General features: G+C 35.2%; 1 protein-coding gene across 1 annotated transcript; it reads right to left on the bottom strand.

Annotated features, from left to right (window-relative positions):
* Positions 1-10,736: 10,736 nt before the first annotated feature.
* Positions 10,737-11,841, bottom strand: LOC131437620 (small ribosomal subunit protein uS9). Its single transcript, XM_058607093.1, has 3 exons — positions 11,726-11,841; positions 11,603-11,647; positions 10,737-11,213 (listed from the first exon to the last, which is right to left on the bottom strand). Exons 1-3 carry the CDS (start codon positions 11,732-11,734, stop codon positions 10,821-10,823), a joined length of 447 nt encoding a protein of 148 aa, XP_058463076.1. The 5' UTR covers positions 11,735-11,841; the 3' UTR covers positions 10,737-10,820.
* Positions 11,842-12,120: the final 279 nt, after the last annotated feature.

Genomic DNA, 12,120 nt, shown 5'->3' with positions numbered 1-12,120 from the left:
AACCATGGTATTTTTGCGACGCTTTGCTATGTTTATCGACGCTTTTTAACAAGTGGTTAATAAAAGTATACTATTACAGAGTTTTCGGGTTCACGATTACTGAACAAGTTTTTTTCTTTGATTTATATGGGACTTCGTAATCTTGAGTTTATCTTTGTTAAGAACATGTCCACCAGTGAGTAGCTAAATGCGTGTCTATTGTGATTACGCATTGCGTTACTATTTTACTTAAACACTCATTTCTCCACCGGTTGTGCATATCACGGTTGCTGAAGCTCAACCAAATACAAATTATTTGTATTTGGCACAACCGCGTTTCCACACCGGTGGTTGTTATTTTAGCAATGCATGAAAATAGAAGCGATTAATATGGTGTGAGAGCGTTGCTAAATTTAATAACCGAATGAGTGGATATCTATTTCTCAACCAGTTCAACGTGAACATTTCATAAGGGCACATAAACCAATGAGAGATTCTCTTTGTTTACCTTCTCTTCTGTTAATAACACCTAAATTTTCACATTCATTTTCTAAAGTTGCATATAGAATGAAAGAAAATATCTCCAGCATTGTAATAGTATCATACATGTAACGAACAATTGCGTAATAACGCAGATATAATCGAAAGAGAAAGTAAACACAGAGAATCTGTCAATTGTTTTAAGGCCCTTTTGAAATGTTCACGTCGAGTTTAGCAACTGCCGGTGTGGAACAGTGCTGTCAACTGGTTTTTTCCAAAAATCTGTATTTGGCGGAAAAATCTATCTGTACAATATCTTTCTTGAAAACTCAAACATAGAACGGAAACTGCGACCAAAATGAAAGGTCGCTCGACCTGGTTAACCCCTATGGAATCCAACACAAAAACTGAAAATCGGTATTTATCTGTATAAAAATTGGAATATCGGTATTTTGAGAAAGCATATCTGTATTCCTGTACCGAGTCCAAAAATCGGTTTAAATACCGAGAAATCGGTATAGTTGGCAGCGCTGGTGTGGAATCTTGTTATGATCATGGTTGTCAAATTACTTTTACCCACGCTCCGGTGGAGATAGTCTAATAAAAATGAACTCCTAACCCTTTTAGATAAAAACCATACAGCTTGCGCTCAGAGTGAACAGAATCGCAAGAAAATCGGTTACGATTCTTCTTTTTTGTTTGCTTTATTTCTATTTCGAATTATTTAGTATAAGTATCAAATTAGGGGTAAAATGAATTGAAATGTGAACGAATTTACAACAATTGAGAGCATCGATGACCAGAGATGCCATTTATACAGATTTATCTGTATTATACAGATTTTTACATGCACATACAGATTTGATACAGAATACAGATTTATTACAGATTTTATATGCAAAATACAGATTTATACAGATTTTAAAAAAATTCAGCAAAAAGTAAATTTTGCAATTCGTTCCTCTCTCACAATTATAAAACTGCGTCGACGATGGAAGCGTTGAAATTTTGCGTTTCTTTTTTGCGGTGTAGTTTGTGACGGATATGCGTAACGTTGTTGTGCACTGCTTACAGTCGTTCTAAATGTCAAACTGATCACCTTTTCCTTTTCTTTTTTTATCCGCGTTTTGTTACGATCTATGAATCATATTTGTTCATTACTTATTCGTTTAATTTATTAAAAAAGTATCTCGGAAAGTGCACCCGAATAAAAAATATTGTAGAAAAACAATACGATTTGTTGTTACAAAAGCTGCCACAATTTTGCTTTGACCATTGAAAAATATTTTAATGTATTGTTATACACTATTCAATCAATTGTGAAAATGCTTTTTACAATAGAATGTATAGGTTGTTAAGTATCGTAACAATTCAAATCATAAAGATTTCTCATACATGTTTTCTTGGAAAACAATAAAATGTACAGTTTGCATATTGTTTGAAACGCCACGTGTACAATAAATTCAATTGTAGAATCGTAGGAACAATATATTGAATCGTTGGAGATGAAAAAAAATCTTGTCAAGATACAATAAAATGCATTGTAACCCATATATCTAACTGTGAATCAATTGTGTATGCTGTAAAATCAATGGTTTATTTTTTTACGGGCATTGTGATGCCCAGGAAAAAAACTGCTCAAGCCTCCAGCGATTTGAAAAAGATTTCTTACTTTTTCACACGGAAGACAGCGATAAACCAAGGTTAGTCTAATTTGACGTTGTTGATTTGCAAGTAATGAAAATTATTTCATATTTACAAATAATGAATTTTGATTTGAATATTTGTTCTCAGAAAATTTTGATAGCAATAATAATCTGGTTGTGCGCGGAGCTGATAGAAACATAAAAATTAACAATGAAACTGTATCCAGCATTAAGATGATTTCTCGGGACCATGGTTGGTATACTTCAAATTTAATATATCCTCTTGCTACCTCTTGTCTTTTGATATTCGAATGCGTGTTATTTGATTTGTTCTAGAATATTGTACCGAATCGGTGACTGGTAATTGCTTGTCATCAGAAACCTATAGTGATACAGATTGTGATGTTGTTCGTAAGAAAGGTATAGTTGGGTGATTATTTAAAATACCTCAATATTATATTCAGAATGATGATACCACATACTATAAAATATCTTTTTTTTATTCTACGCGCAGCTACTGATAATATAAGTTCATCGAAACGTTTTAAACCAGTGAAAAGGGCAACACAGAAATACTGCGTATCTTGGGAGGCGAAAATAAAATGGCTTGCTTCTAGTACAAGAGGTAGAAATTTTGCCTACTGCAAGATTTGCAGTAAAGATATAAAATGTAACGGTGGACTGCGTGATCTTGTGAAGCATGGAGGCACAGAAGCCCATGTTAAACTAGAAAAGCAAATCTCATCAAACAATATGGGACAGTACCAGAGATGGCATTTCACCAGAGAGATACACGCTAGAGTCAGATTTTTGCCACACCGAGGATGCAAAAAACGAAGCACCGCACAAAGAGGAAAGCGCACTTCTTCTCAGTGTCGAATAGACAGCATTTGAGTGTGTGCTTGTGGTTAAAGCAGCTGGCGCGAGTGAAACACATTCTCTTCGCATGAATCGCTCATACGCGCTCTCGTCTAAATACACCCAAGTGACCACTGGCGCGTGATGGTGAGCGAACACTTCTGTGAACTTCAATTAATAGAGAGTAGATCTGGCCTTACTATGAAAAATTTGCAAGGAAAACCGAAAATTTTACGATAAATTGTTTTATTTTGCTGATTTTGCGTGTCCACGCTTCATCTACGAAAACCATATAGCAGAGTGCTCACCGGCGTGTACACCTCTGTGAAAGTATCTGCATCCACCTCAGAGAATTTATTAGCTAATGCTCTAGCACTTTGGTGCGATTCAGTGGAAGAGGTAAAAGGAAATAAACAAACGCACTCATGATGCGTGTACACTTTACACAACAGTGGTGTATAAATGTGAAAGAGAAGAGCTCTCGTTGAAGTTGTCAGTGTGAGGGGAGAAATTTTGCTTGCTCTTCGTCACACAGAGGAGATAGACATCTCTGGACAGTACTTGAGTCCTTGTACTAATTTTAAAGATGTTGAAATCCAAATTTGTGCCTGGGCCGCGGAACGAAACAAATCTGCCACCGAAGTGGAAGAATTCGTAAAGCTAGCTGAAGCTGTGTTTAATGATAGCAAAATTGCCAGCAATATATCACTCAAACGAACTAAAGCAACGGCAATAACAAAATACATTCTTGGCAGGTCACATGATGAGGAATTGAGGGCGAGTATGATAAACTACCCATTCAGTCTACTAATAGATGAGTCCACAGACATATCGGCAAAGAAAGCACTAGTTTTAGTTGTAAGAATTCAGGCGTGGGATAAAAGCGATTTTACAATTCGTGATCAGTTTTATCATGTATTTGAACTCGTAGAAGCCGATGCATGTACAATCTATAATTTGATTGTAGGAAAATTCGAAGAAGATGGAATTCCCTACAAGCGAAATCTCATCGGATTTGGAGCAGATGGGGCGAACGTGATGATAAGTGGTAATAAATCCGTTTCTGTATTATTGAAAAATTATTGTACACAATTGTTTGTTCTGAAGTGCGTATGTCACTCGTTTGCACTTTGCGCTTCCCATTCCTGCAAAAATATACCGGAAGATGTTGAATGGGTATGCAAAGAATTTTTCTTGCGAACAGCCCGCTCAGAACTGCAAAGTTTAATGATATTCAAAGTGTGATGAATATCAAACCTTTGAAGATGCTGCACCCATCTATCACTCGTTGGCTAGCTCTGGAGCAAGTCGTCAAGCGTGTGTTGGATAGATTAGATGCTCTAAAGGTTTACTTCAGCTTTGCAGATGTTGGTTTAGATGCGCGACAATCTAAAAAAATTAATCAGATTTATACGATTCTGGCGAATCCGTCAACACATATTTACTTGGAATTTATGGCATTCATTTTGCCAAAAATCAATTGAGGTTTCTATGCCCGGTGAAAAATGAACGGCGGCTCTACTGAAAAATGGGTGGCCTACACGTTTCCTGATGAAAACAAAACAATATGTAAAAGCGATTCACACGCAGCATCAAGCGACTATCACCTGCATGGAACGATTACGGAACAACAACATTAATTGTAAGCAATTCATATGAAAGGACACTACGTCAAGTTCACGGAACATTTTAACGTCGGATACGTGAGCAATATTCGGCTAAAAAAATTAATAAAAATAATCTGGACGTCGACGGAAGTTCATTGATCGTCTGAATCGTGTTTAATGCATGCGTTTCCTGATGAAAACAAACCAATCTCATTTGCATTTGTGGTTGTAAGTGAGCTGTCAGAGAGCCTAATAGTCCAATCCACGTGCGAATGTGTTGGTGTAGCTATTCTCAGCAGTTGAAAGGTTAATGCTAGTGTGAGTATGTCGAAATAACCCAGTGAATTTTGTCGAGCCGCATCGTGCCAATTATTGAAGACATATATGCAATAAAAAACACTGCAATGCCAAGAGAACAGTTGAGAAAGACATAAAATCGTTCATGAAACTCTATATCACGCAATGGAACTGTCTTCTACTTGGTTCATTAGTTCATAGCTTACGAAATTCTATATGCATTTTTCGCAGTGTATGAATATGAGTCAAAAATGTTTTACCTCAGTGTAAAATTGAACCCACAACCAGAGATGCCATTTATACAGATTTATCTGTATTATACAGATTTTTACATGCGCATACAGATTTAATACAGAGTACAAATTTCTTACAGATTTCTTAAATTTAATACAGATTTATACAGATTTCACCAAAAGTATTAAGGAAATAATTAAACTATCTATTAGTATTTGAGCTATCTATTAGTATTTGATTGCAATGACGAGATAAACGTTTAGGAATCAACGTACAAATCACTTTTTAAAATATATATTTTTTGTGCAGAGATTTAATGAAGAACATTGAAATCCATTTAAATTAAAATTTGTAACTAAATTGAACTTAAAAGTTAGGCAAGTCTTGGCATCATGAAACATTATTGCCAGACTAACAGTTGTATTACCTGACTCGACGCTGCATATTGGGTTTTGGAAATCCATCTCAACTTATGAAGTGAACATTTTCAAATTAGACATTTTCAACAAGACAAGGCACCATAATTCAATTGTTGTTGATAGGAAAAAACTATGAAATTTCGTCGATGAATATAATATAAGATATGAAATTTAATCTACCACTCTATAACCATAATCTATTGGAATAACACCTTTTAACATAATTGTATTGTAGAAATTTCATTTTATTAGCGAATACAGATAAATACAGATATTTTATACGAATCAATACAGATTTTCTATGAAAATATCTGGCATCTCTGCCCACAACAAACTTTGACTTCGGCTCGCACACATTCTAATTTCGTATATGAATAGATCTGCGCACTCTGCATCGGTGTGAGTAACTGAGACGTCAAATTGCTCAATAATGAGTTTTCCCTTTAAGTACGGTTCAGACGGTCCGGCTTCTTCCGTTACCGTCACCGGAACGTCACCGTCATTCTGATTCACAAGCGGCCCTTACACGAGCATTATTTTTGTCATTTTTGATGATGATTTTAAGTAATGATGTATTTCAAATTTGATAGAAATCTCGCCATTACTGCACTATACACGTTCATTAAAATGATATTATTTTTTAGTAATGACATTGTTAATGACTCGTGTAATACCATGTTCACATTAGCGCTTATATCACTTGATATACCGAGATGATACGCATATCACGTGGAAGTGTTCACATATGATCGAAATGATATCGTTTGACAATCAAGTTGTCATATTGAATGTTCCCATTAGGAGTAAGATCAATAATATTGCTTTTCTCTCCTACAATTCCATCAATAATTTAAGTCTTGCATTTAATGGTCTCCGAACGCAAGTATTCGTTGAAAAATTCGAAATTATAATGATTGTTTATTGTCACTCTCAAAGTGACGTTCATAAATAAGTGCGTTCAATGCCATTATCCGTGTTGCTAGTTGCGATTTTTGACAACTCGAGATGATATCGTACATGATATCCAGTATATCATGCCAAAATGGTGATACGCGTTGACATCAAATTGCATAGGATATCAAGTGATATCGCACATGATATCATCGGATATCAAGTATATCTGTATATCACTTGATATCACCGCTAATGTGAACATACTATTATAGTATGTTCACATTAGCGCTGATATCAAGTGATATACGGATATACTTGATATCCGATGATATCATGTGCGATATCACATCATATCCCATACAATTTTATGTCAACGCGTATCACCATTTTGGCATGATATCCGGGATATCATGTACGATATCATGTCGAGTTGTCAAAAATCGCTACTAGCAACACGGATGATGGCATTGAACGTACTCATTTATAAACGTCACTTTGAGAGTGACAATAAACAATCATTATAATTTTAAATTTTTCATCGAATACTGGGGTTCGGAAACCATTAATTGCAAAGACTTCAATTATTGATTGAATTGTAGGAGAGAAAAGCAATATTATTGATCTTACTGCTAATGGGAACATTCAATATGACAACTTGATTGTCAAACGATATCATTTCGATCATATGTGAACACTTCGACATGATATGCATATCATCTCGGTATATCAAGTGATATCAGCGCTAATGTGAACATGGTATAAGGGTCGCTACACGATCCGGTTCCCTATCCGTGTCCGTCATGTCATTTTCTTACACGCAGAATTTGAAGAACTTAGTTTCGCACAATTTTATTCCACTAATATAAAATCTGGGAGCTTTTGAAGCCAATCGATCTGTTGTTTTCCTACCTTTTAATTGAATAAATAACTTTAAAAATTAACTAGAAAGAGGAAAAAACAAAACAATCAGTTCCACTCAACAACGTAACTTACTTTGCAAATCTACTGATAAGTTTAATTACTTATATGTGGTATATTTCATTTAAGAGTGGGATCTTGACACCGAATACATACATAACAAACGTCAGGTCAATACCGTTATCATATAAATCGTGCATGTGTGCGATAATCACAGTCCGTCAAATATTCTTTCGGAGAAATGTTGACGGAGCTTGCCGTTGACGGACGTTGACGTTCCGGATCTCTGCTGGATCGTGTGAATGCGCAAAGGGAAAACTCATTTGACTAATTTTAACGGAGGCTGACGTTCCGGTGACGGTGATGAAAGATGCCGGATCGTCTGAATCGTACATTAATCGCCAGCCTCATGCTATGACGTCATGAAACTGTGGCCAGCATCATTCTGCAAAACCAATGAAGAAGAATGGCTAACAAAAAATGTCATCACTACGAAACATTTTTATCGTTTATTCAAGAGTACAAATAGATATCATCAATAAAAATACACTCGGAGTAGAAGAAAATCGATTTCAAAATGATTACTATTACTTTTTTTTAGTGTAAACTACGATTAAACATGGAAAATCTTCAGAAATGTGTGAAATTGGGTAAGGTTAGGTTTTTTCTGATCAACATTTTTTTAAACAGAAACCATTGTAATGTTGATTTCTCGAGTACTAGAATGTATAGCGATCGAATGCTATTTATTTTGGATACTTTATTTGTTATTTCCAGGCATTTGAATGCTCTATTCTGAATAACCGGTACATTTCGCACAATAAACTAAGATCAACACTACCACTACCACTCAGAGTAAAAACTTTTTCTTCAACTTCTACTATGATTTTTCAAATGAATTTGCCCGTTTTCATAAGAAATCGTTGAAAAGATAGAGTAATTAGAAGTTCTCCTACCGATTTGACAGCTCTTGCTGAAAGTATCATCTCTAAACAAGCAGCGCTTCTACTTTTCAGTATTGCGACAATATGCCAATAGACATTCTACCTAGGACAGGACCTGACAATTGTTAATCCACTTCTAGGACCAGTTTCGGACCAGCTCGTGATTGGTTGAAATTGACATAAGCAAGTACAAGTTGTTGAAATTAATATTATTGCAGGGTGGTAGAAAAAGCGTTGTCAGCATCGTCGGTAACAATGTAGCTTGATATTGGATATTTTATTTCTCGGATTTTCAAAATTATTAATTTCAATAGGATTTAAGTTCAATTTGTTTTTAAGTCCTGTCAATGTGGAAAGCATACGATTACATTTAACAATCACTGGATGATACAGAGAGAAAGCCTGAAATCACGAAGTGTGATATGGACGAGAATATTGATTATGTTGGTTGAGAATAGCACCGAATCTTTGGATACTTCTTTATGTTATTATTTTTCTCAAATAGAATATGTTGAATACTTTAGTTAATAAAGCTGCAACAATTAATTACCCAAAATTGAGTGTTTTAGAAAAATTTTATTAAGCTGTTTCAACTAAACGTTTTCTTCAAAACAAACATCTGATCAAAATGAATCCAGAGCTATATTTTTGACCGATATAACGATAATATATGTTTTCAAATGATAAATAATCGCATGTTATAAGGGGAGAAAGTTTTCAGAATGAATCATTATCTCTACTGGCAACAGTGATCGCGAGGCATTTATTATTTACAGCAGGGAGCAACCGGAATAAGAAGAGAAATATTTTTCTAGAAAAAGAAGCCAGTTCCCGTAAAAAAATAAACCATTGATTTTACAGCATACACAATTGATTCACAGTTAGATATATGGGTTACAATGCATTTTATTGTATCTTGACAAGATTTTTTTTCATCTCCAACGATTCAATATATTGTTCCTACGATTCTACAATTGAATTTATTGTACACGTGGCGTTTCAAACAATATGCAAACTGTACATTTTATTGTTTTCCAAGAAAACATGTATGAGAAATCTTTATGATTTGAATTGTTACGATACTTAACAACCTATACATTCTATTGTAAAAAGCATTTTCACAATTGATTGAATAGTGTATAACAATACATTAAAATATTTTTCAATGGTCAAAGCAAAATTGTGGCAGCTTTTGTAACAACAAATCGTATTGTTTTTCTACAATATTTTTTATTCGGGTTGTCTGGTCCTGTCCTAGACATTCTACTGATAAATTTTTTTCACTAAATACAAAATTTTGAAAAAAAAAAACAGTTGGCAGCTCTGATTACCACATTGTAATTTGTAGAGTGCCTATGCTTAGCCGGTCGTTTGTTGACTAGATTTGAGATGTCCCAAACGGCATTCGATTACATTGGAGCAGTTCAGATTGGAGAAAAACCGACAGATATCGTTTACCATCGATTCGCAAACAGATCTTTTCTGTTAATCACTCAATGGCAGAAAGTAACTAACATATACACAGTACGTAACCAAACCAGCAATGAACTGAACGGAAGATCAGAGGCAGTGAGATCCGGTGCGATGAACCGCATCTATTCGATCAAACATTTATTCGGAATAATTTCAGATGAAAATGAAGCAGCAATTAGATATCTTATGAATTATATTGAAAACGATACTGAACTGATTATTACATTGGGATTGAGCGAAATCAGCAAAGCGTCGCTGACTCAAATCGGAAGGCATTTACAAAATAACGTACATGCATAGTCGTATTAAATCTAAATCAAAATTTCTAAGTCTTGTAATTTTTTTGGTCTATAGAGAAATTCCTAATATATTCCCTACTCAGAAATTGATTCTTTTTCAGATTCCATCTCCATGACGAAGGGATTCTAATATTCAAACGAACTGTTTTGTTCCACTTTCTAATGTTTAAATGTGTAGTTTTGAAACTATAAAATGAAATAGATTTCCAAGTTTCTGTAAACAGATCTTAACATATATTTATATATGTATTATTACCGTACTATTAGCAATCCTAACTATTTGCATAGAATAATAACTAAAATTATCGTCTTTTATAGATTTATATTTTATTGATTGAAGAAATTATCGAAAATACAGAACTATTTCGTATCAATTGCAGCAGAAAGTATGCAAAGTGAATGTCATTTAAACTTAGTTCATAAAGTAACCCAGTTGTATGTTCGAGCCCGACCTGGAAGGATTCTTAGTGTCAACAGTAGGGTCGTAGTACTAGTTTGCGAACTCTGTTGAAACAGATCAAATTCATCCACAAAAGAAATGTTATACCAAGACTTTGCTTTGTTATGAAGATCCTAAACAGAAATGAATAAATTCCGATTCGTTATAATCTTTCAAGATGGAAAATGCTGAAAAATTCGCACAAAGACAATCATTTCGACTATTTCGAGATAAAAATAAACAAAACAATACAATCTGCACTCTTCGTTTATTTGGAGAACAAAAGTTAAGTAATCACATTCAAAACTGAAGAGGTACAATGCGGAGCAAAAACTAACGGTAAGATTTCTGGTACCGTGCACGGGCACCTGGACCGCCGAACTTCTTCGGTTCACAACGACGCGGATCGGCAACCAATAGCGTTCTGTCGTACTGTGTTAGGATGTCCTTCAGCTCCTTACGGGATGCCTCATCTACATATTTCTGATAGAAGGAAACCAGGGCCTTCGAAATGGCCTGTCGGATTGCATAGATTTGTGCAACATGACCACCACCAGATACTCGGATGCGGATGTCAACACCGGCAAATTTTTCCTTCCCAAGAAGCAGCAGAGGTTCCTGCAATTTGTACTGCAAAATCTTGGGTTCAATCTGATCCAGAGGACGGCCGTTCACGCGTAGCAATCCGCGACCGCGTTTGCAGTATGCAACAGCGGTGGCAGTTTTCTGAAATGATATGTTTTGTTTAATACGACCTAATCGCGAAACAAAAATAGGCTGCAATAGTATATTGGAACGAGCTAACCTATACACGTTTAGCTAGGAATCACTTCAAACAAAATCATTATATTTCATTAACCTTCAATCTCAAACTACAAATCAAATCGTTTTAAACTTATATTCAACACAATTGAACTGCAATCCGGGTCAGTTTCAAACCAAATTCTTGATTCGGGTTCACTCAAACCACCGCTAGCGCTAACTCCATCGTTTTTTTTTTGTTTAAAGTGTCTAACTCGGGCTCGTTTCAGCTTTACGTGAAAACGACATAAGTAATGTATTCCAGATAAAATTAACACCGGATAAAAATCTTCTATATAAATCAGACCACTCACCTTGCGTCCAAAGACTTGAACAGCGTTGACAGGTTCTTTGCGGGCCTGCGAAAAATATATATAATGAATGATGTATACTGAGGATAAAACTAGATTTATTAATTAAACTTCACATGAACTCACTTTTGGCATGTTTAACTCTGTACACAACAAACTAGAAAGAAAGGAAGTAGTACTCCAATCCAATTGTTGAACTAAAATTGACAATCTAGCTGTCACAATTTTATATGGAACGCACTTCCTGTTGAATCACTATCGAGGGCAGAGTTGCCAGGTTATTTTTTCAAAAATCTGTCGATAACTCTAAAATTTATCTGGATTTGTCTGGGTCTGCTATATGCAAGTAAATTTTGACCGGGCTCCATTTTCAGTGAGCAAAAATAAACAAAAAAAGGTCTCACCACCTATCGTATAGAGGTCAAAACCGTAAAGATCTGGCGAGATCTGACAAAATCAAGGAAAATTTGGAAAATCTGGCAAAAGATCTGGTTAGTTTTAGTATCTGGTGAATCGAGAAA

This window comes from Malaya genurostris, chromosome 3 (assembly GCF_030247185.1).
Source record: "Malaya genurostris strain Urasoe2022 chromosome 3, Malgen_1.1, whole genome shotgun sequence".
NCBI lineage: Eukaryota > Metazoa > Arthropoda > Insecta > Diptera > Culicidae > Malaya > Malaya genurostris.
The sequence above is the reverse complement of the archived record's forward strand: the minus strand, read 5'-3'. Positions and strand labels throughout refer to the sequence as shown.

Bases quoted from the DNA above. Each gene is read 5' to 3' on its own strand.
- LOC131437620 (XM_058607093.1), bottom strand. The intron at 11,214-11,602 runs GTGAGTGGTCTG...ATATCATTTCAG, and splicing joins TTCAAGTCTTTGGACGCAAG to AAAACTGCCACCGCTGTTGC.